This window comes from Littorina saxatilis, linkage group LG3, assembly GCF_037325665.1.
Source record: "Littorina saxatilis isolate snail1 linkage group LG3, US_GU_Lsax_2.0, whole genome shotgun sequence".
Lineage (NCBI taxonomy): Eukaryota > Metazoa > Mollusca > Gastropoda > Littorinimorpha > Littorinidae > Littorina > Littorina saxatilis.
The window spans coordinates 33,144,392-33,170,312 of NC_090247.1; the positions used below are offsets into that span (position 1 = coordinate 33,144,392).

At 40.2% G+C, this 25,921-nt stretch overlaps 1 protein-coding gene and 1 long non-coding RNA gene across 3 annotated transcripts; one reads left to right on the forward strand and one right to left on the reverse strand.

Moving 5' to 3' along the window:
- Positions 1-4,141: 4,141 nt before the first annotated feature.
- LOC138962186 (uncharacterized) lies at positions 4,142-14,167 on the forward strand. 2 transcript variants are annotated; one of them, XR_011454433.1, is made up of 4 exons: positions 4,142-4,721; positions 5,235-5,590; positions 7,457-7,603; positions 11,964-14,167. XR_011454433.1 is itself a non-coding variant. In XM_070333919.1 (3 exons), the coding sequence occupies exons 2-3, from the start codon at positions 5,239-5,241 to the stop codon at positions 7,501-7,503; spliced, it is 399 nt and encodes a 132-aa protein (XP_070190020.1). In that variant the 5' UTR covers positions 4,142-4,721; positions 5,235-5,238; the 3' UTR covers positions 7,504-8,516. The 2 variants fall into 2 exon arrangements, 1 of the variants encoding a protein (XP_070190020.1); XM_070333919.1 differs by lacking the exon at positions 11,964-14,167 and having other exon boundaries at positions 7,457-8,516.
- Positions 14,168-19,494: 5,327 nt separating this feature from the next.
- On the reverse strand, positions 19,495-24,689 carry LOC138962187 (uncharacterized). Its single transcript, XR_011454434.1, has 2 exons — positions 24,385-24,689; positions 19,495-20,385 (listed from the first exon to the last, which is right to left on the reverse strand). It is a non-coding gene; the product is annotated as an uncharacterized lncRNA (long non-coding RNA).
- Between the last annotated feature and the right edge of the window lie 1,232 nt (positions 24,690-25,921).

Sequence of the window (25,921 nt, forward strand, 5' to 3'; positions counted from 1 at the left end):
TTATATGGAAAGCCGTTTGGCTCATAACTATTACAGCTGTAATTTAAAATAAATACAGCTGTATTTAATGTTAAATACAGCTGTATTTAATCATAAATACAGCTGTATTTAAAATAATTACACCTGTATTTAAAAATATATACAGCTGTATTTATTATTAAATACAGGTGTAATTATTTTTTAAATACAGCTGCATTTAAAAATAAATACAGCTGTAATTTAAAATAAATACACCTGTATTTAATGATAAATACAGCTGTATTTAATCATAAATACAGCTGTAATTATTTTTAAATACAGGTGTATTTATTTTTAAATACAGCTGTATTTATTATTAAATACAGCTGTATTTAATAAATGCAGCTGAAATAAATTAGAACTTGAATCGGAAAATGTACGACATGCAAAGCGACAATCTCGTGGAGATACTACTTCCGGTTTGCGCCATGCACTTCCAATAGCGACGCCACTGGATCAGCCCGCCATTGCACGGTCAATTTGTTGCAGTCTGGTAATGAGCCAGAAGAAGTTTTAAGAAGGTAAGCAACGTTTTGTTTGCTTGTTCATTTATGACTTAATGGAAGAAACAATGCGTGATCTTTGAAACACGAGTACCGGTCCCGGTTTCATAACCACTGGCAGTGGCAATCAAAAATGGCGTGTGAAAGCAACTTTCTGTGTTTTGGAGTTCATTAAATGTTGGGATGAATATGTCAGGTTGAGGATGCACATTTCTGTAGGTTCATCTCGGTATTCACCCCCTCGGCTTTCTGTTGTAAATATTAAGCTGAGCACGGTGATCGAATGTGGAAGCTACGTTTGGTCAAAGGTCACAGAAGATTTGCGTCGTGCAGCGAAGGAAAGAATCGCGATCTTGTTTCCGAATCGGTACCTCTTTGTTTTTCATTAGACCTGTCCTTCTGCTTGCTCGGCTTTGTTAGATGTTTGCATATCGTGTTGCTATTTTCTTTGCTTTTATTATTGTTTCTTACTTGTGCTTCGTTTATCGATACAACGCAAGTAATAAAAGTGTTTGGCAATTTTCAGGGAAAATGGAATGCTACAAGTACAACGCATGGTGTATTCCAGGATATCTGATCAAGAGTTGGATGCGTTGGTGGAACCAATTACTGCTTCCAACAAGCTTACTGGGTCCTTAATGATACAAGCTCGTCTGAAAGGACAGGGACAGTACTTCAGGTAACTCTTCTGTGCTGAATATTAGAATAGTAAAGCTTCAAAAAGGAATTTTAAACTGTTGAAAAACAACTGAGAAATGGACCAATGTTTCACAGTCACAGATTCTGATTTTAAAGTTAAGTAATACCGTTTTTATATTTAGTCAAGTTTTGACTAAATATTTTAACGTAGAGGGGGGAATCGAGACGAGGGTCGTGGTGTGTGTGTCTGTCTGTCTGTCTGTGTGTGTGTTTCGATCCATCATACAACGCCGCAGCTATGGAGGTCAATGCGTTGCTTCGGCAGGGCACTGTGGACTCCCCTAGAGTTGTATTTTGGGACCATGATTTTATGTTTTCCGCTGGAAAACAGTTTACGTTACCTGAATTTGCAGTGTCATTTCCTGGGTGATGGTGTGCATCTAGCAAACGTATATTCCCAAGCTTGGGACCTGTTGGCGTAACATATCAAGATCAAGAAGATCAAGCAACGTCAGGACAGGCCAGGTTGTACAAGTCCCTTCGTCAGGCGATAAACACAGTCGGTTTTGTGTGATTAAATAATGTTGTAGCCGGGTCAGGTTGCATTGTGCGTTTTGACTGATCAGCTTACAAAGCACGGGTATAGGAACAGGGAATCTTCAAATTGTTTACATTTTCTTTTTTGTTTGATGCGGGTGGTGGCATTATAAATCGACGGCTCTAAATGGGGTCAACCAGATCGGTAGATGGGAAGTAACTCGAGTTTATGACAGGCTCGTTGTGGATGATGTCCCTTGTCTAAAAACCAGTTCAAGGTGGAATGGTTCTTCGATCAACACGATTGTTGAGTGTTCTGTCAAATCAAGATATCGTGACATGTTTCAACAGTATGTTTCTGTGTTGGTGGATAGTATGGATCAGTGTTTTTCCAGAGTACTTGGAAATAATTTTCAGGTGAGATTCTGATGAACATGTTGTGTTACGATGCCTTTTCATGTGAGCGTTTGTCAATTCAGAGAATCAGAATATTTGTTCCTGTGGAGGTACTGTATGTCAATTACCTCGGGTGTTTGTCATTTCAGTGAATCAGGAAATATTGGTTCCTGTGGAAGTACTGTTTTGTCAATCACCTGTTATTTTGCCTAGGAGATTCCAAATTTATTTTGGTTGTGGGCTAGGTAATATTTCATGTGTTTTTTGACTTAGAGAATCGGGAAATGTTTTTCCTGTGGAGGTACTGTTGTCACTTGTGTTGGCTGGTGCCTCACAGATTACAAACACTATTTTGGTTAAAGTACATGTACTCAACTCAACTCAACTCAACTCAACTCAAATTTTATTGGCTTCAATTTTCATAGAAGAATTTGTCTTGCGCTTGGGAGAAAGTAAGAGTATAACATATAAAAACAGCATTCATATCACATTTCATGTATCACACACAGTAATCACTAGTATAAGCCTACAATTATCACATTTGTACCTGTATCATACATGCAAATAAATAGTATCACATTTCCACGTATCACACACAATATATACATTACATAACATACAGCAAGCTTCCATCTCCCGCCCCCCCCCCCCCCCCCCCTCCCACATATACATATCCTCGCACGTGCGTCGACTCCATACAATGACATCATCAGTCCATTAACTAAAATGCACAATGACTAGTAGTGGGTACATGATACTTAATACGTGCTCAACTAGACCTGCTAACTAAAATAATAACAGAAACAAAAACAAGGACTGGGCACAACATTTACACACGTGTGTGACCTACTTACATCAAGTGCCTGTGATCTATAAATAACAATGATTGCGTTTAAAGTAAAACATGAATAATGCCGATGTTTGCTAACAATGAATACATAATAACTAAGATAAGAATGTATGTGCTTTCATAATATGATTATTTTATAAAACACAGTGGGGAAATTTGGAAAATAATTTTTATACGAAACTGCGCACATCGAGTCGAGCTCTGTGGCGTGTGTGTTCGGAGGCAGGAGACACACATGGCTGTGGATATTAATGTTCGGTGGATTAAAAAGGATACCCCGACTTCGGCAGGGCAGAAGGAGGTACAAGACGGTGTGCTGTATTGCTGTGTGTGAGTGTGCTGTGCAGACCTTCTGTGTTATGTGCATGTTCTATTCTAGTCTGTCCGTAGGCTCATCTGAGGGCCTATTGTGTACAAGGGGAGGTCACTTCCGCCTTATAAACAAACACATGTGGAGACCCACAGAAATACCATAGCATCGTAATGAAAGAGGGCAAAAATACTGATAACAGCAAGGTAAGACAGGTCTAGGACATTATTTCTAGGACTGACTAAGCAAAGGAACAACATCATGATCTTCAAAGCAAATTATGATAGTGAGAACAAACAGAATTCTTACTCTTCTGACTGCTCCCAGTGATTGACATTCAAAACAGACTGTTCTATTCTAAATAGTTGTAAAAAACTTCATAAGAATAATATTAAACATACATACTTGATTTGTTTAAACATAATTCTAGTGTAAAAGTATACTTTATAAGTTGTGGAGATAATTTTAAAACATTAAGATTAAGATAAAAAAACACAACAATAACATGACAACATTAGTGTACAATGCATTCCTAGCTAGCTCTGAGGAAAACTCCATTGTACATTTTTGCATGCATGCACTAAGTGGTATCATTGAGAACTGAGATGGCGGATGGAATAAACGACTTCCGCATGCGAGAGGTTCTACACTTTGCAGCTCTGTATCTACGCCTAGATGGCATGAGTGCAAACTGATCATGCAGGGGGTGCGATTCATCTTCAACGACCTTTCGTGCTTTTGTGGCTGTTCTCTTATGCACCAGTTCATCCAAGCTTGGAACTGAACCCCAACCACCTTTTCTGCCTGTCTGATCACTCTTGCCAGATGGCTCTTGTCCTCTACAGTAGCCCCATAGTACCATATACATGAGGTTGAAGGTCAAAAACACTTTCAATGCTGGCTCTGTAGAACATTGCCAGTATTTCAGGGCAGACCTTGAACTGCTTGAGTTTCCTCAGAAAGTACAATCTTGAATTGCACTTGCTAACTACCTTGGCTATGTGTTTTGACCACGAGAGATCTGAACTGATGATGCAGCCCAAGTATTTGTACTCTTGTACTTGTTCTACCTCTTTCCCCCCTATCACTAGTGGCTCTGTTTCCTTTTCCCCTCTCCTAAAGTCTGTGATCATCTCTTTTGTTTTGCCCACATTGAGGTCTAGGCTGTTCTGGTCACACCACTCTACTAGTTTGTCCACCTCCTGTTTGTACACTGTGTCATCATCATTCTGTATCAGGCCTACCAGAGCTGAGTCATCAGCAAACTTCGAAAGTTTGCCATTGGTGGCTCTACAGTCGTTGGTGTACAGGGTGAAGATTGTCGGAGACAAACAGCAGCCTTGTGGACTCCCTGTACTGATCTCGAGGCTGTCTGAGATGACCCCGTCTACTGCCACGTACTGAGATCGACCCACCAGGAAGTCGATAATCCACTTGATGATCTGCGGACTGACTGACAGTGGGCTAGGTAATATTTCATGGTGGGGCTGATTTTTCAGAGAATCAGAAAACATGGTTCGCTGTTGTTCTTTTTGTCAAATTAAGCTATAGGGCCTCAGAGATTCCAACATTAGTTAGTATGTGGATTTGTTAGCCAGGTATTATGTTGGTGTGTGACAGTTCAGAGAACCATGATGTAATTTCCTGTTGGTGTTCTGTTTGTCATAAATGTATTGAGCCTCAGAGATTCCAAACTCGTTTGGTGGGGTACTGGGTGCCAGGATTTGAGTTTGACACAGAAAACACAATTGGTTTGAAGTACTTTGGGCCAGATTTTAATCAATTTCTTTGGTTTGTATTTCAGACTCCCAAAATCTGGTGACAACTTCAGAAGTATGGGATATTAAACACCTTTTACAGGCTGAACAGTGAAGAGTTGTTAACTCCTGCAAGGAGCAGCAGACAAGTTCAAGGCTTATGTGTAATTCTCAGTAATCTGACAAATAAGGCTGTGTTCACATATCCTGTTTTTTATGCACAGGAATATGCCTCCCAGGAGGGCAGCGTCAAGGCGGGTAGCCGAAGTGACCCGAGCCGCTGCAGGTCGGCCGAGGGCCAGCAACCAGACAGCCTCGCAGCGACAACCCGGTGGGTTTGAGTCAGCCACAGCAGGAGGGGAAGAAAGCGCCACTGCTTTGGCCGCGGTATTGGCAGAACTACGCAGGCTGGGGGAGCGGCAAGTGGCCATTGTCTCGCTCCAGAAAGACAACCAACGTCTGCAAGAAGCTGTTTCGGGTGATCGTGAGGCCATCGCCTCAACATCGGGATCGATGACAACCGGTACCAGCAATTCTACCCTGTCTGGCTCGGTTGCCAACCTGGTCAACACAATCACAGGTGAGGCGGCCACCCAATTGGTGCCTGTTGTTTTGTTCGTCGAGGATAAAGTTAAACGCAGGATCTGGGGCCCGGGCGTCAATCCACAATGACAACTGAAAAGTTTCAAATGGAAGCGTGTCAATGTTAATTGTAATTCAATCTGACAATGATCTCTTTCCTGCGTTCATGCGGTTGCAAACAGACCAGAATTGGTTCTGTTCTGTTCACATAGTACTTTGAGTTCACTTACATGCAAGGGTGATGCACAGTATTCCTATGGAGAGAACTTCATCTTTAAGTGTACTTCGATTAACTGAAGATATTCAATTGTTTACTTCAATGTGGGAGGTGTGCAATGTGTAAATACTCATCAACTCAGTCAGTAAGATTTATGTGCAGGTGTATGATGCAGAGCTGTCAGCCCCTATGAAGCTTCATGTGTAGCAATCTTGAATTTATAGTGTAGCAAATGGTGTTTATCTTTAAGTATTGCATCATCTTATAATCCACTGCACCTACATGTTTATATGTCAAGACACAAATGTTGCAATAACTGTGTTCAGACAAGAAAACAGCAGCAGGAACAAATGAACATTGTAGAGTGTCTGTATAACGAAGTAGCATTTTCTGTTTTACAAGTAGCATGCTACATCGAAAGCGTAATAGTCTGCAGCTCTAATTGGGCCACTAATGCGGCATGGTGCTTTTGGATTCCACAAGTTATTTTGCATGTTTTTAAGGCAAATATGTCAGAAGCTCCTAAAGAACTTTAGTGGGTAAGCCTGTGACATTGTTGTCCACATAGAGAATACTATATGGTTTCCTATGAAATACCAGTTTTACACAAGTTGTGCTTTTTTTTATTAAACTGCGAACAATATTTCAAAACACTAGTGTAAAACTGGTATCAAACAGGAAGCCATGTAGTATTCTGTTTATCCTACATACAGGGTTCGTACAGGTCATGGAAAGTCATGGAATTTGATTTTTAATTTTCCAGGCCTGGAAAGTCATGGAATTTCAATTCAAGTCATGGAATTTCAATTCAAGTCATGGAATTTAACATAAATAAGAAAGAAAAAAAATTAACCTTTAGCACGCCAGCTTTCTTTCGAGTTGTTTCTTGACAACAAAAATGTATGCGGAATTGGAACGAATTACCAAGGAAGATCTTCGCAATGAACTGTGTATCGCGGTGAAAAAAATGACAGTTCGTCAAGTCACAGTGTTAGTGACGGTTATGAAACGGAATTTACGAAAGTGCAGATGGATACAAACAGTGGCTGGTCCAGTTTAGTGAAATGACAGGACCAGCAAACATTACCGATAATCTGACTGCGTAGCAAATGCTTGACTTGCTTGTCAAAGAGACACTGCGTAGAAACTGACTCAAATTCAGTGCAAAGCAAGCCAGTGTCAAAACTGGCAGTGACAAGATGTAAAAAGTTTGCGTGTTCGGAAATGGCGACCTGTGGATCTAGTCATGGAAAATGTTATTGAGGCTCATGGAAAAGTCATGGAATTTTGTTTCTAAAAACCAGTGGGGACCCTGTACATACTGTTGCATGTTCATTGCTGTAAATGTCCCTTTGTCGAAGCGCCCAGATTGAAGAAGCTTAAAAATTGAACCTGGATATCTCCGAATGCCTCGTGTAATCTTTTATGTCAAAGCAAGGAAATGTCACTGGTGTGGTGTTTACGTTCTTAAAATTCTTCCGAGTGTTCAAAGAAGGACGCTTGTTTCGGTATTGGAGGCAGTGAAAAATCAGGTCCTTGTCAGACAAGACCTCTTTACACATGCAATGTAGAGTGAATGGTATTGTTATGACATGAGTGGTATGTCACGTTAGTGTAATAAGTTGTATTCTTACACGCTCCACAAAGGCACAGAGTACGGGGAGCCATCCAGCGGGTTGATCCTGGTGGAGTAGCTGTCAGAGCTTTGGCGTTGAGGCCCACGAGACGTCGTCTGTACCAAGTATCAGGACCAAACGCTCTCTGGCATCTAGACGGATACCACAAGTTGATATCGTGAGTACAGCTACAAATACATACACTGGGCACAAAAAAATCCTTTTTCAAAATTTGGTGAATGTTGAGTGTGTCCGGTGGTGGGGAGGATGTTGGGGGTTGTGCCAGTTTGAACATGGAATTTGAGTGGATTGATACAGGTGGCATAAGGAATTCTCTTAAACATTATTTTATGACGCTGGAATCTTTCTTTTAAGACCTACATAACCCTGAGATAATAAGGTCTTATAATGGGGGTAAACTTACAGAGGTTATGAGCAGAATATCTTAGAGAACAGCATACCTGCCAATTGCTACGATTTTGGCGCAGCATGCTCCGATTTTGCAGGAATTGCTACGCTGCTACTCTAAGCCCTGAGCTGCTACGCTAAAAAAAAAAAAAAATGACAAGCGTGCAAAATGTTCACTTATTGCTTGACAATCAACAATGAACATTGCATAACTAGTCGAGTACCGATGGCTGGGAACCACTCCGTTATGACTCGATATTGTCCACGTGACTTGCTTAGCAAATCGTGAATTTTATTGCAAGCATTCGCATTTCCGGTGACTCTATGCGCCAATTGTGAATTTGATTAGAATATGCAATGCACTTGTTAAGTTGTAAGCTGTGCACAGTGACGGTGTTAGAAGTGGAAACTGGAGGGAGACAGGATAAAAACGGGGAAACGTAAGGGTGGTGAAGATTATGGTGCAAGTTCCACGCCGATGCGGGCAAATCATTTTCAACGATTTTTGCCGAAGAATTCGACAGACTTTGCGTGTATAGGTAATAATACCTGCTATTCCGACTTGGTTGTGTGACAGACGTTTTCTTCCACACGAGATTACGTTGATTGTCTAAATCTACTTTTTGACGGAAGTGACCGAACAACTGTGAATGACGTCTCGTTATATGGGAATGACGTCACAGTCATCGTCACATCTTTTTTTGAAGCATCGCATTCTTCATGACGTCTTTCTGTGTCTGCATCCGCAAAATGTTTGTTCATTCCGGAATCTTTGTCATCTATGTTCAGAACTCTGTCCTTATAGTGTCAGACAAACAGGCCTCCTGAGCGAACCACTTTCCAAGGGAAGTTAAATTCGCGTATGGAAACAGTACTGTCGTCTAGGGTGCCGTTTTCAGTATTCTGAGCGTTGAAGAATCTGTAAAAGAGAGAAACGATAACAGCAGGAGAAATAAAAGTCGTGTGTGCATTTTATGTTTTTTTGGAGTGACGATTTTGAGTTTGAATCCGTTCTTGCCATGCTCCTAAAGCGTGTAACATACAATCTTGCATACGTTTGCTTTAGTAGTGGCAAAGAAGGAAAGCGTGTGACATTGAACTATGTTTAGACGGTTGTAATGTCGTAGAGCTCTCAGAATCTTACAAACGTTTTTGATGGCATTTTAAATGCGGGCTTGCGATTCAAATTTAAGATTATGCGAGTGCTACGCTTATAAACACCAATTGCAACTCTGACATTGGGTGAAAGTTCCAAAATGCTACTCTTTGGGCTTCACAGGGGTTGGCAGCTATGAAACAGGGTCTTGAAAATGTCTTGTTTGGGATCGTAAAAGGAAGGGCGTCTTCTAAGGGGTAGGTGGGTAACGAAGGTGAGTCGTGTGCAAGTATTTGCTTTTCTTTTCTTTTTATTTTGTCATTTTCTGGATATGTAATGAAAGACTGGTCCATTGATGATTTCCCCACGGAATACAAAACATATTCTGGTTATACCTTACCATTTCTACTGGGTGGTTATTTAAATTTGGTTGCTTGGTGTTTTTTTTAAACAATAAACACCCCTTCAAGTTAACAGAGAAATAAGCAGAGGGGGGAATACTTTTCGGTGAATACCAGCTACCTAGTCCTAACAAATAACCACCCAGCAACCAGTCTGAATCCTCGATAGCTCATAGGTTGAGAAACCACACTGTGTGGTCACTGCTTGGTGACTGAAAAGTTCTGAATGCTCAAATATTCGAAAGAGGAAAGAGCTCATACATACTGCATTTACACTATTCATTTCAGGTTTCAACACACAGAATCCAATATAAGATCCATAAGTTTGGTTGTTTTCTAAATCAAAATCTACGTTGTACCAGACACAAGGTCTCAAGGCAAGTAACTCTCATATTTTGTGTAGAAAATAGAGTTGTTCCCATTTGCATTTGTACAAATAACAAGAAGAGCAAACGCTCGATCGAGTCACTTTCGCAGTTCTGAATATTATATGAGGCATCAGATGGACAGGAAGAAATTGCTATTCACAACACAATGAGTCACGTTCACATAAAATTTGAGCCCGGTCACTTTTATAGTTTCCGAGAAAAGCCCAACGTTAAGTTGTGTGTTGCCGAACAGAAAAGGCTAGTTATCTCCCTTGTTTTTCTGATAACGTTCGTAAAAGGCTACAGATGTAAATACTTTGATGTAAAGAATAATCCTACAAAGTTTCAATCACATCCGATGAACTTTGTCAAAGATATAAAATGTCTAATTTTTCCTTTGACGCTGACCTGTGACCTTGAAAAAGGTCAACGGTCAACGAAACCATCGTTAAAGTGTAGAGGTCATTGGAGGTCACGACTAAACAAAATATGAGCCCGATCGCTTTGATAGTTTCCGAGAAAAGTCCAACGTTAAGGTGGTGTCTACGGCCGGCCGGCCGGCCGGACAGACTAACACTGACCGATTACATAGAGTCACTTTTTCTCAAGTGACTCAAAAAGACAGTAATCTGTAGGTCAATTATATTTCACTTCATAAATAGAACTTTTTTTCCCGAGATACTTAAACATGAAAAGAACGCAAAAATATTTGCCTTATCGTCTTAGCAGAACAACTATGTACTTTATTTTATTCGAAATTAAATTAACTGCTATAAAGAGTTTGCAGAATTGCGCAATTTTCACAGAACTCTTCAACCATGGATTAATCACATGCTTGTGCAGGTAGACTGGCTGAGTGAATAATACTTGATCAAAATAATTATGTGTGCTGTGGGCAGGCTGTCTGTCTGTCCAAGGACAAAAAAATGTAACGTTGAGCTGTTATCTCAGAAGTTTATACAGCTAGACCTCTGAAACTTTGCACACTTTTAGGGTTTGATGATTTCACGAAGTGACCCCAGTTTCGTTGACCCTCATCAAATTTTGGGGTCACAGCGGGGTCATGTTCGTTTAATAAAAACTTAACGTTGATGTTATCTCAGATGTGTTTTTAGCTAGAGCTTTAATAGTACGCACACTTCTAGGTTTTGATAATCTACCAACTTGACATAAGATTGTGGGCGGGGATGTAGCTCAGTCGGTAGCGCGCTAGATTTGTATCCAGTTGCCTGCTGTCAGCGTGAGTTCGTCCCCACGTTCGGCGGAGATTTATTTCTCGGAGTCAACTTTGTGTGCAGACTCTCCTCGGTGTCCGAACACCCCCGTGTGTACACACAAGCACAAGACCAAGTGCGCACGAAAAAGATCCTGTAATCCATGTCAGAGTTCGGTGGGTTATAGAAACAAGAAAATACCCAGCATGCTTCCTCCGAAAGCGGCGTATGGCTGCCTAAATGGTGGGGTAAAAACGGTCATACACGTAAAATTCCACTCGTGCAAACCACGAGTGCATAAGAAGAAGAAGACGACATAAGGTTGATTGACCTTCGTCACAGCACACTTCGTCAACATCACGGGCAAAGAATCTAGACACAGCCATCGTCGAACGCTGAAGAAGAAGAAGATTGACCTTCGTCAAGTTTTGGGGTCACAGGGGGTCATGTTCGAATCAAAATATCTTAACATTGATGTTATCTCAGGTGTTTTTGAAGCTTGAGCTTTGAAACTTTGAACACTTGAAGGATTTGATCATCTACCTACGTGACCCTAGTTTGGTTGATCCCTGTCACATTTTGGGGTCACAGTGGGGTCAAGTTTGTAAAAGCTTTACATTGCGGTTTTCTCAGTTATTTTTATTAAATTTCACTGAATTGTATGTGTTATTAACCAGCTGACATTACCAAAATTTTGCTTATTTTTATCAAATTTTAGAGTCCCAGCAGTTAGTGGAATCCTCCTTTTAAGACCTACAAGACCCTTAAGGCTTATGGACATGACGAAGAAAAGTCATATAAAGCAATTGCTTTTCTTGATTTATTTCTTTGCAAAATTGAAGAAAGGTGGATTAAATGGGTTACACACCTTTTCTCAATGATATATATTAAAAATAATGGTCTTGATTCTCGGTCATGAAAAAGCACTTTGACCATTACTTTTTAATATTTACTGAGCATGTTACCTGTACTTATTTCCCAATAACTCTTTAATCAGAATTTGTGTGGTGAAATCACATATGGAAACGGATCTCTGTTTGTTATATTGCAGGTGGAAAATGGTGATTCATGGGGCAATCGATGGCTTTAGCCGGGCCACTACCTTCCTCCATGCCACCGAAACAACAGGTCAGAGACCGTTCGGGATCTGTTTTTGGGTGGAACCCAACGCTTTGGACTCCGCATGGACCATGGTGGCGAGAATCTGGATGTCGTCGCCCTCATGAATGAACACAGGGGAGAAGGGAGAGGCAGTGCGATGCAAGGCCGCAGTGACCATAACCAAAGGATCGAGCGTCTCTGGCTCGACGTCTGGAAAGATGTGGTGAACCCTTACCATGACCTGTTTACTGCAATGAGAACACCACAGGCAGAAGGTGGTCTGGGGATACTGAACATGGACAATCCCATTCACTTGTGGGCCCTCCACTATGTTTTTCTGCCGAACCGGTCCCTACAGTGGATTGTGGAACAGAAGAACCACCAACCCCTGAGGACAGAGCGCAACAGAACTCCCCTGCAGCTCTTCTTCAGGGGGATGCTGGAGAGACGAGCCAGCACATCCACAGCAGTACAGGACTTCTGGAAAGGGAGAAGCCTTCAATCGATAATCGAGGACCATCCTTTGCCAGACAGTCGTTAGGATGTGCCTGCCACGGCTTGCCCCCTCTCTGAGGAACAGCTCGTGCAACTAACGGAGCGCATTGACCCTCGGAGTGGGCCACCCACCAATCAACATGGTCAGATGTTGTTCTCCAGTTCGTTGCCAACATGCTCGAGTAAAAAAAAAGTTAGCTTGTGGACACCCCAAACCTGAAGTGTATAGCAGACCTGTGAACCCATACGATTTTGCCATATTTTGTACGCTTGATTGTCCAGACTACAAGCAGATTGGTCAGTGGAATCACAAGAAAAATTCATTGTCTACTTTTATTTACAAGCGCATTCCAAAGCCGATCCAGTGTTTTGACACATGATTACTGCTTTTGTCAATGAAAGAAGCATTCGTTTTAAATTGTAAACTTATTAGGCTACTTGCCCTATCCGCTCCAGCCACGTAATCGTGCAATAAATCTGCAATATCTTGCATGGCGTTGGGAGGTGTGCCTCAATTTGCGGGTTTGCTTTGAGACCTCAGAGTAAGGATGTGTCTGGGTGCAGACACTTCGCCTTCAAAAAAGTTAATTTGCACTGAGCAGCATTGGGCTGCAACAATGAAAGCCTCAAAAACAATCATAAAGTTTGTTCAAAGTACCAAGCATGGTAGAAGGTATAAGCAACTGTTTTTTTCAAATTGGTTTAAATCTGCGCTCTAATTCTAAACCAATCTTTGTAAAGTGGAAAGTCATTCAAATAAAGCGAAATTATGTCCGCTGTGTATTTTATTATTTTTAAACACAGGTACTGCACCACGAAAACAATATTGCTAAAAAAAATAAAAAAAATATGTACACTTTGTGAAAGAAAGTTGTAAAGAAAGTTTTACACAATGATTTGCCATTAGGTTACCTGTTTAATTGCACCAAACAGACATGGGATTCTTCCGTAAAATTACGGAATTCCGTAAATTTTTAGGCTCCAGGGATCATTCTTGAGATTCGTGCAAATCCGCTGAGAAAATGTTGGGATATATGTAGGTAAAGACCCAAGTTTTTCGGCCGGTCCGCTGATCGCGACGCTCCATTCCATACTATTCTTGAACGGTTGGTTCCTAAAACGGTCAGACTGTTGCTGGTCGATCCGTATGGGAACGCGCTCTGTGTCTTTGTCTCCTACAGTCACCGTTTCAACGTAGCTATCGGGGATTCAGTATAAGCTAAAGCATACCGTATGAGAATGATTCGGCGCCATTTTTACATCGCTTCGAGCCACTTGCCAAAATGATGAGGAAGCTAAAGCGAGACGAAACCGTTCTATCCCGGGAAATTGACCAGCAGAAGTACAAGAAAAATCTCTGGAGATTCGACTGGCTCGATGAAGTTGTATCATTGAGCTGGAAATACGAGAAAGGCCAGAAGACACAAGACGTGAAACTGAAAGTTGGCGATGCTTTTGCTAAAATCAACTTGCCGGGAAAGCTTAGTGCACTTTGTGCAACGATGTTAATGTTATCAACTACGGTTCCAATGGAAAGACTGCCCTCAAAAGCCACTTGAAAAGCAACAAGCACCTGACTATCCTGAAAACCCAGTCGTGTAATCAGTCACTTGAGTCGTTTGGCACCGACAAGGTAAGAACATTGAAACCACACCGTCACACGCACCACCACCCCCCCCCCCCCCCCCCATCCCCTCCCTCTCTCTCTCTCTCTCTCTCTCTCTTTCTCCTCCTTATTTTGAGTCTTAGCGTAAAATTAATTTGAGAAACATGGAAGGAAGAGAAGGGAGGGGGGGGGGGGGCTATGATGAAGCTGAAATATGCATTTCAGGGCCATTTTTGTGTGTCTAAAATACTAAAAACCTTCAGCTTCTGGGGTGAAGCCCCCAGACCCCGACCAGGGGCGTTGCCCCTGGACCCTACTGGGGGCCTTCTGCGGCCCCCAGACCCCCACTTTTTTTCCCCTTAATTATCACTTTTTCTGAATCCCATGTCTGACCAAATTTCTTTTGATGTATCTATAGTATAGATTTATAAGGTTGAAAATTGCTGAAAGTTTTTAAAACAGACTATTGTTTTTGAAAAAGACCTTAGTGTATTTTTAGGTTTATTGATGCTAGATATATTTATATATATATATATATAATATGGCTTGCCCAATCCAACGTATAAAGGAACTCATTGTTATTCAGCCATTAACCTTCGCCGGCACTCGTTATCGACTACACACGGACGCATTCGTGGGGCCGTGCAGACCCATGCTTCTCAAAGAAGAAAAAATGTGCATATCCTTACGTGGGGCCGTGCAGACCCATGCTTCTCAAAGAAAGAAAAATATGCATATCCTTCCGTGGCACTCGTGGGTCCGTGCGGACACAGAAGGGTGTTTGATGCAAATATCTCTTAAACGAGTTGGAATTTTTTAATGAGCTTTTAGAAATGCCTCAGACACCTAAAAAGCTATCATCTCCTAAAAGCTCATTAAATTTCAGTGATAATTAATTAATTAATTAATGGTCAAATTTAGACTGCACACGGTATTTGGTAAAATATTATGGGTCTGCATGGCCCCACGAGTGCCACGGAAGGGTTTGCACAATTGTCCTTCTTTGAGAAGTATGGGTCCGCATGGACCCACGAGTGCCTCGGAAGGGTATACACGCTTTTCCTTCTTTGAGAAGTATGGGTCCGCACGTCCCCACGAATGCTTCCGTGTGTAGTCTAAATTTGACCATTAATTAATTAATTAATTAATTAATTATCACTGAAATTTAATGAGCTTTTAGGAGATGAAAGCTTTGTAGGTGTCTGAGGCATTTCTAAAAGCTCATTAAAAAATTCCAACTCGTTTAAGAGATATTTGAGACAATGACAAAAGGTGACGTTTTCATGTCAGTATGTCCCAAATGACATCACCAGTACATTTTTCATTCTATCTAATCTGTTTTCGTTCTATTTTTTCTAATAACATGCGTTAACAATTGATTGCCAACTGGAATGGAAGAGCACAAAAAGTGTAACTTGATATGTAGTTTCTCTAGAGGGAAAAACATCTTCCACTTTCATGTCAGTGTGTCCCATGCAACATACATTTGCCAAACAGCTATGTGTAAGTAGATTATTTGTTAGTGGTATAGAAAATACTGATCAACAATCAAAGTCAGTTTTCACATTCATTTTCTACCTATTTCTTATTTGTTTATTCTTTTGGCAATGGTGAAATGTCAGCAATCGTGTGTCATTCGGGACAGTAGACATGACACCTGACCTTTTGTCACTGTCTCATTTGCAATCAAACACCCTTCTGGGTCCGCACGGACCCACGAGTGCCTCGGAAGGGTATACACGCTTTTCCTTCTTTGAGAAGTATGGGTCCGCACGTCCCCACAAATGCTTCCGTGTGTAGTCTAAATTTGACCATTAATTAATTAATTAATTAATTATCACTGAAATTTAATGAGCTTTTAGGAGATGATAGCTTGTTAGGTGTCTGAGGCATTTCTAAAAGCTCATTAAAAAATTCCAACTCGTTTAAAAGATATTTGCAATCAAACACCCTTCTGGGTCCGCACGGACCCACGAGTGCCGGCGAAGGTTAAAGACATTTTCCGAATTACAATGGTTTAATAGCCAACTTGCACAATACCCCTTTTGAACAGCTCTCTGGTGCGAAAGATAAGGAAGGTTCACTTCCCTACGGGCAAACATTTTGCTCTCACAAGCACTGGTGTTCTCTGGCTTGTGTAAAAAAAACAAAATAAAATCTCAATCGCCTTACTTTTGTATACAGGACATGCTTGGGTACTTTGAACGAACTAAAGGATTATTCTTGCGGCTATTATTGCCGCAGCCAATAAACCTTTAACGACTTTGTGTGTGTCGGTGTGTGAATGCTCTGATTTGTTTTGCTATTGTGTATTGCCGTGAGCTCTGGCGAGAAGGGGTGATTAATTTATGTTCATTATTATTATGTCTCACTGTGTTTTCACAGCTGTACAGAACAGTGAAAGGGATACTCGTTCAAACTTTGGTATGATGCCATGAGCGCCATAGTTTAACTAGAGTCAAATCAGTTATTTTTCTTTTTATATTCAATGGTGCCTCATTCACCCATATTCATCAGAACATAAGCTTTTTGCAACGTTCATTGAAGGTCAAGGTCCCTTTAAGTTACCTATCAAACCTCATAGTGGTGTTTATTGTTTATGGTTAGTGTTTTCCCCTGGAGCAATTTTTTGATTAGTGCTTTTGTGAACAAGAAACAATTAACAAGTGGCTCTATCCCATCTCCCCCCCCCCCCCCCCCCCCCCCCTTCCACGTGGCGATATAACCTTCGTGGTTGAAAACACCAAATAAAGAAAGAAAGTGTTTTAAACATTTTCAGTTCTCCATTTAGTTTGGTGAAGTAGTGTAGAGCATTTTTTGAACATCAATAATCATGTATGAATTTATTGCATGTTTGTTGCTAGAATATTAATCATTCTTCTGCTGAAGAACTTTGTGCCTGATGAAAGTAAACATTGTGGTCAGTCGCATAGGTACCCCCCGCGGGTTTGGGGAAGAATTTACCCGATGCTCCCCAGCATGTCGTAAGAGGCGACTAACTGATTCTGTTTCTCCTTTTACCCTTGTTAAGTGTTTCTTGTACAGAATATAGTCAATTTTTGTAAAGATTTTACTCAAGCAGTATGTAAGAAATGTTATGTCCTTTGTACTGGAAACTTGCATTCTCCCAGTAAGGTAATATATTGTACTACGTTGCAAGCCCCTGGAGCAAATTTTTGATTAAGTGCTTTTGTGAACAAGAAACAATTGACAAGTGGCTCTATCCCATCTCCCCCCTTCCCCCGTCGCGATATAACCTTCGTGGTTGAAAACAATGTTAAACACCAAATAAAGAAAGAATAGGCACCCCCTAAAATCAAAGGTGAGTTTTAGATACTAAAATGTGCCAACAATTTTAACAGCACACCCGAGTCCCCTTTTTACTTTAGTTGCAAGATCAGTACATGTTCTATCACGGAATTTTGTTTTGTTTTTGTAATTATGTGTATTTAGAGATTTTTCAAACCAAACTATTAATCTTTGAGCTCAGATGTCCTACTTTTTGACGTATTGGTATGTTTATTCAAGGTAAGCTAGACGAATCATTTGTATCAGGAAACTAAAATAAATGAAATTCTGATTTTATGTGAAAAATTGAATCAGTATCACAACAATTTCAAAAATTATTCATATTATGTGCTGGTTAATGACTATTAAATTTGCAAGCCAAAGCTCTGTTTGCATTCTGAATTTTGCATGTAAATGTCCCATTTCAAAGATCACCTATATATTTAGGTGTGTGTGTAGTCTTTTTAAGAACATCAATTATATACATTTATTGGATCTTGATTGCTTGAATGTGTATGACACATAATTCTTGTGTATGAATAAATGTGTATGACAAGTTTGAATATTGGATAATACAAATTGTTTGTATGGATTTTGATTCCTGTATGGTGAGGCAATGAACATGTGCGAGTGAGATGTCTATGATGGACAGCAAAATGTAGTTATGGATTCATGGCTGCTAGTCTCATTTCCAGTCATATTAAAAAAAAACAAGTTGTTTTTACAAAAACACAAAACATAACTCAAGTTGTCTGCCACAAATACAATTAATTTTAATCAAACAAGTGTCATGCAGAAAATCCACTTTAAATAAGGAAAATCATCACAAAATGGAATGCATACTTTATGTTTATCACATCACAAGACACACTGGTAATACTTGGCAGGTGAGAGTTAACCCATCACACAATGGAATGAATATTTTTATCACATCATTAGACTGGTATTACTTGGCAGTTGAGAGTTAACCTATCACAAAATGGAATGAATACTTAATTTTTATCCCATCATAAGACTGGTAATACTTGGCAGTTGCGAGTTCATCCATCACAAAGTGGAATGAATACTTTAATTTTATCACATCATAAAGAATACATCGGTTCTACTTGGCAGGTGACAGCTGAACAGTTAGCAAAACAGTCACTATTTAATACTGGTTACAGAGACAAGAAAGCTGAAATTGTGTGAGCCGTTTGTTCGTTCATGGGCTGAAACTCCCACGGCTTTTACGTGTATGACCGTTTTTACCCCGCCATTTAGGCAGCCATACGCCGCTTTCGGAGGAAGCATGCTGGGTATTTTCGTGTTTCTATAACCCACCGAACTCTGACATGGATTACAGGATCTTTTTCGTGCGCACTTGGTCTTGTGCTTGCGTGTACACACGGGGGTGTTCGGACACCGAGGAGAGTCTGCACACAAAGTTGACTGTGAGCAATAATAAATCTCTCGCCGAACGTGGGGACGAACTCGCGCTGACAGCGGCCAACAGGACTGAGCTACATCCCCGCCCTTGTGTGAGCAGTGACCTTCACTACAGAGGAGTGTAAAACTATAAAAGGAAAAGCAGTAGACAACGCCAGTTTTGGTTAATTTGGTAAAACATAAAAACAGACTATCGTTACACAGGGCACGAATATCACATTATCATAACTGTTACAAACGCTTTTGAGTTTATTAATTTGTATACCATTATGAGACAGTATAACAAAGTTGTTAGCGAGCAATTGATTTGTTTGTATCCGGTTTATGGTGTATATTGCCAAGTTTTGTATGGGACACTGTAACGCTAGTCCGAGTGCTTTTGATATTTTGCTGGCAACGTGTTATTCGTGTAGTAGGGGGGTTGAACCATTTATTCTGTACATTAGGTAACTGATACCTGATATGATGTGAAGTGCTTAGTTTACTTGATCAATAGTCGAGAGAAATACAATGCTTTACATGTTTTCCATGGACAGCGTTACACGGAACACGAAAAGCAGGCAACATAATGACAAACAGTGGTGCAAAAAAAACAAATAAGAACAGAACACACTCTTGAAACACAACGGCAATTTAAATAATGCAAAACACAAACATCAAATCTTCGAAAGTCTCTCTCTTGCATTTAATAGCAAGTAAGAAATGATGTACGGTACAGGCACCCAAAATAAAGCTTATTTTACTGAGAGAAAAAACACACACACACCTTGTCTTAATAATTTTAAGATTTCAAAGTTCAACGTTAAACACCCCCCCCCCCCCCCCCCTGCAAAAAGCAAAGAAAACAATCAAAACAAAAACAAGGTATGTAAAGGAGTATAGGAAACCGGTTAAATCAGGGTCATGTTTTTTTTTCCTTTGCAGCATGACCTCAAATAATTCAGTTTGAATACATTTGTGAATTCTCTTCAAAATTGCAGAACAAACATTTTTTCGCAGGGTGTGTACAGAAAGAAACACCAACACCTACGGCTACCAAGCAAAAATAATGCGAAACACAAACATCAAATCTTCGAAAGTCTCTCTCTTGCATTTAATAGCAAGTAAGAAATGATGTACGGTACAGGCACCTAAAATAAAGCTTATTTTACGGAGAGAAAAAAACCACACACACCTTGTCTTAATAATTTTAAGATTTCAAAGTTCAACGTTAACACCCCCCCCCCCCCCCCCCCCCCCCCCAGGGTGTGTACAGATAGAAACACCAACAGCTACGGCTACCAAGCAGAAACTAAACGCACCATTGAAGGAAAGTTTTTACAATAAATAAAATCCACCCCCTTCAAGAACAGCCTGGGACAGCTTCTGCCTCAGTTCTTGACCTGTCGGGCAGACACCTGCATTCTGAGGGCACAAGTTGACACTCTGGGGAGTGGCTTTTCGGGTGTGTCCACAAACACCACGGTCAGAGGACTCTGGTACCCTCCTGGTACTGTGGACCGGCTCCCAGACATGAAAAACACGAAATCTGAGATGGTGGTTTCTCCGCACTTTCCATCTGAAACAAGACAAAAAAGAAATTCTGAAATAAAGGAAACATCATCCCGCTTTCTTAATAAGCATACAAGTACCAGGACTCAAAAGAGAGGGAATTATTGCATGCTTGTGTTCATTTGTAGAAGCGTAGAAATGTTAAGCATGCTTTGCGACACAGAATGAAATGCTATTTTGAAAGCGTAACTTTTCTTGAGACTTTTTTTGAGCTGCTTGACGTTCAGTTTGATATGTGAAGGCAAACGAGATTCATTTTCCCAAATCTTTGGAGCTTTCAGGGGTAAAACCATGTGTTTATCATTTGCTGCTTTACATACAAGTTATTCTCCTGGGCCGTTTCCCATTTTGTGACATGTATTTTCAGTCCTTAAAACATGTATTAAATGGCAACTTGAATGTATACTCTCCCAAAAAAGAAACTTGACACAGGTAAACATTGATGTTTTTCAAATATATAATATAACTAGAATGAATACCCGCTTCGCCGGGTTGCCGGCTTCGCCGGGAAGAAGTACTTAGAGCCGTCCGAACTATGGACCCGCCAAGCTTAGGTCCCTCCCAGATTCGTGGAATGGGAACAGCACGAAAATGATTCAGTGGCCATAATGCCATTCCTGACCATATCGAGTCCCATCCTTGTCGACGAATGTAACCGTGTTAATCACCTTTGGAGGCGAACTCCACTCAAACAGGACTGAGCAAGTTATGGCTTCTCAAAGGAAGGCCAGTACATAAAATTACACAAAAGCCGCCAGACCACATCACAAACAGAACTGAAGAATGCACAGGTGTTGATTACATAGAGACACACACACTTACACACACACACACACACAAACACAGAGAAGCCGTATCTATAGAGAGATAGATGACAGTGTATTTTTCGCGTGGCTATAAATTGATTCGACCTTTGCACTTTTACAGTGAGGATAATTTACGGGTCCAATTTACGTTCTGTACACTGCGTTGACCTTCTAAAAATAGGTAACAGTAACAGAACGCCGGGAATATCCGAAGACGCTCAGCGCAGTGGACAGCGCAGTGTAGTAACTTACAACTGAACGGGAAAGCCACACGAAGGAAGGGAGATAAACGCCAAACACTGGAGAAGATAAGGAAGAGTTACTTATAATGGTGAAATGAACCCAAAAACGAAAATGAGTTCAGCGCTGCGCGCTGAGAGCACGTGTTGAAATATCTCATCGATGATATTGTGTCCGGGGTGTAGCTGAATACGGTGTCCAAATTTGAAAAAGATCCACCGAGAACTTTGGCGTTGTGATGTGGTGTAGCGGCTATGGTGTGTCGGTATGGGGGCCCGGGTAAGCTGAGGTGGAACCAAAATAGCTGAGGTGGAACCAAAATCGGTTCCGCGCTGCGCGCTGAGAGCACGTGTTGAAATATCGACCAGGTTGTGTCGTGTCCCGGGTCTACTTGAATATGCCCACCAAATTTGAAGCAGATCCATCGAGAACTTTGGCCGTGCATCGCGCACAGACAGATACACACACACACACACACAGACACACAGACACACAGACACTAGTCGTATATATATATAGATGTTAGAGGAAAGCACCAAAATTCTGTTTGAAGTTTGTCGGTTACATTGTTGCTAACAACTAACCCATAAAAAGAACATAATTGAACCAAGACTTTACTGGGTGGTCGCCCTTTTATTGAATTGCAAAAATTCTCGTCTGCACAAAAATCATGTGCATGGAGAGTATCGAGAGTATACATATTTTCTTTAGTAATAATTTTTTTTCCAGTAATACTCCAGGTTGTTAATGATGCAGACTTGCAACAAAACAACATAGAATATATATATATTATTTTCTTGGTAGTGTTAGCAGTATTCAAATTCATGTCACAACTTCCGGTTTCCATGTTATGAAGGTGCTTTACTTTAAAACCTTTGTATATTTACTGAACACTAAGACAAACAAAATGTGCAAGAATTTGTTATTCTATCTCTGCAGGCCAAGGATATTTATGAAACTAGTATTTGTGAATGAAATTAATTTGTACAGCTTAAATGTCTCAAGTTAAATTTAATAAAAAGTCTACTTTATAACATGGTTTTCCCTGGTACACAGCTCTGGAGATTAAAGCTGTGGTCTATTTATGACTTTCCTGGGCTACGAGGTTGAAAAATAGGGATACAATCATGTACAGAATTCTGTACAGCAAACGCTACCCGAAACCCCACCTATACGGCGTGTATGACCTTGAGAGCTTCAGTCAACGCTTGAATTTTTCAGGGATAACAGCCGGTTTGCTCTCTCATATTTTATCTTCAAGAGAGATCAAGGGGAAAAAATAAACGCCCCGGCGAAGATTCGAACTCTCGACTTCGTGTCTCATGTCCTAACCACTAGGCTACTGCGCCAATTGAGAAAATGAAGGAAAAACATTGATATGAATTCATGTTATGTTATTCTTGAAGCAGCATGATTTATATCTCTATCCGCCCATTGTTCAGAAGTTTGTTTGTTTGTTTGCTTAACGCCCAGCCGACAACGAAGGGCCACATTAGTGCGGAGCTGCTTTGACATATAACGTGCGCCACACACAAGACAGAAGTCGCAGCACAGGCTTCATGTCTCACCCAGTCACATTATTCTGACACCGGACCAACCAGTCCTAGCATTAACCCCATAATGCCAGACGCCAGGCGGAGCAACCACTAGATTGCCAATTTTAAAGTCTTAGGTATGACCCGGCCGGGGTTCGAACCCACGACCTCCCGATCACGGGGCGGACGCCTTACCACTAGGCCAACCGTGCCGGTTGTTCAGAAGTGAATACATGTATAACTATTTCTTAGATGTCTGGTTTCAACTGGCTTTGGAGAGATTCAATTACTGTTCTTGTCATTTTCTTGCATGTTGTAAATAGAGATATCGCAGCTATTTGCATGGCGCGAATGTCGTGTAGCATGACGGTGTAAACATGTACTGCGATTCTGTAAAACATGTTTGCAAATAAAGGCAAATTTTAATGTCAATTTTTACGTTTTTGCAACGCATAAATGATAATTCAAGCGTAGAATGATATAAAATTATCAATTTTTTTATCTTTGACAATACTGGTGAAGTGGCCTAGCGGTTAAGACATCGGCCCTGACATTTCGAGGCCCCGATGCCTTGAGTTCGAATCCCTGCCAAGTCGTTTATTTTTTCTGCTCGATTCTTCTTGACAACAAATATGCTCAGCTCTGCGAGAGCAAACCAGATGTTACCACTGCAAAATTCAAGCGTTGACTGAAGCTCTCAAGGTCATACACGCCGTATAGGTGGGGTTTCGGGTAGTGTTTGCTGTACAGAAATCTGTACATGATTTTGTCCCTATTTTTCAAACTCGTAGCCCCGGAAAGTCATAAATAGACCACAGCTTTAACCCATATCAATCAAGGTTTGTTATGAGCCAAACGGCTTTCCATATGAGATTATATACGTACCACTGCCGCCGCCACCAAATAATCATAATATACACTTTACAACGGATTACACACACACACGTCACACACACAGATAACAAGGTAATCTTGAACTTTAGCGTGACGAAAATGCACCGAAAATGGTGTACGTTGTCAACCATGGGACATCATCTACACGAAAGATTTGTCTCCCTTGTCTGGTCACACGGATAATTCCTTCTTTGATGGGTCAAATGCATTCGTACAGTTCATCATCGGAGTTCATTCCGTAACTTCAAAGGGATCTAAAATGACTTGTTATGATTACAAGTACAGGTTCTACAAATTTGGAGACTTAAATGCCTCTGAATTAAGAGCTATGAATTTAACACGCTAAAGTTCAAGATTACCGATAACACGATATAGCAGCTAGTCTCTCGCACCGAATTCCAATATTTTGCATCTTTGGTCAAAAACGCGTACAGGCCTCCCTTCAAGTTCAACTTCTGGATGTGGATGCCCCACTGACTCGGTGTAGATCGTCACAAGAACCGAATTCGTCTGATAAAACAATTAACTTACCCTGCTGTGCGAGCCTGGGCAACAGCGTTAATTAAAACTGCACTCGCAAACCTTCCAAAACATCAGGGACATTTGCCACCCCCGCCATCTTGAGCTGTTCAGTCTGTCAAAAGGCGGCAAAGCGAGGCGATGAAGACGCGTATAAGCTTAGTGTTTTTCATGTGGATTCCCAGTCCAAGTTTTTAAGTCGCTTAACCACGTGACTAATAACTGATTAATACAGGTGTATTTATTATTAAATACAGGTGTATTTAATTTTAAATACAGGTGTATTTATTTTTAAATACAGGTGTAATTATTTTTAAATACAGGTGTATTTATTTTTAAATACAGGTGTATTTATTATTAAATACAGGTGTATTTATTTTTAAATACAGGTGTATTTATTTTTAAATACAGGTGTATTTATCATTAATTACACCTGTATTTTATAATAAATACAGGTGTATTTAATAATAAATGCACCTGTATTTAATAATAAATACACCTGTATTTAAAAATAAATACACCTGTATTTAATAATAATTACACCTGTATTTAAAAATAAATACACCTGTAATTTATAATAAATACACCTGTATTTAATAAAAAATACACCTGTAATTAATAAAAAAAAATACACCTGTAATTAATAATGATACTTATTGTATACGTTTAAGAAATAAATACAGCTGTATTTATCATTAAATACAGGTGTATTTATTTTAAATTACAGCTGTAATAGTTATGAGCCAAACGGCTTTCCATACTTTTGCACTAGCGGCGGACTACGTTCAGTTTCATTCTGTGAGTTCCACAGCTTGACTAAATGTAGTAATTTCGCCTTACATTTAGTCAAGTTTTGACTAAATGTTTTAACATCGAGGGGGAATCGAAACGAGGGTCGTGGTGTATGTGTGTGCGTGCGTGTAGAGCGATTCAGACCAAACTACTGGACCGATCTTTATGAAATTTGACATGAGAGTTCCTGGGTATGATATCCCCGAACGTTTTCTTCATTTTTTTGATAAATGTCTTTGATGACGTCATATCCGGCTTTTCGTGAAAGTTGAGGCGGCACTGTCACGCTCTCATTTTTCAACCAAATTGGTTGAAATTTTGATCAAGTAGTCTTCGACGAAGCCCGGACTTCGGTATTGCATTTCAGCTTGGTGGCTTAAAAATTAATTAATGACTTTGGTCATTAAAAATCTGAAAATTGTAAAAAAAAATAAAAAAAAAATCTAAAACGATCCAAATTTACGTTCATCTTATTTTCCATCATTTGCTGATTCCAAAAACATATAAATATGTTATATTCGGATTAAAAACAAGCTCTGAAAATTAAATATATAAAAATTATTATCAAAATTAAAGTTTTGAAATCAATTTAAAAACACTTTCATCTTATTCCTTGTCGGTTCCTGATTCCAAAAACATATAGATATGATATGTTTGGATTAAAAACACGCTCAGAAAGTTAAAACAAAGAGAGGTACAGAAAAGCGTGCTATCCTTCTCAGCGCAAGTACTACCCCGCTCTTCCTGTCAATTTCAC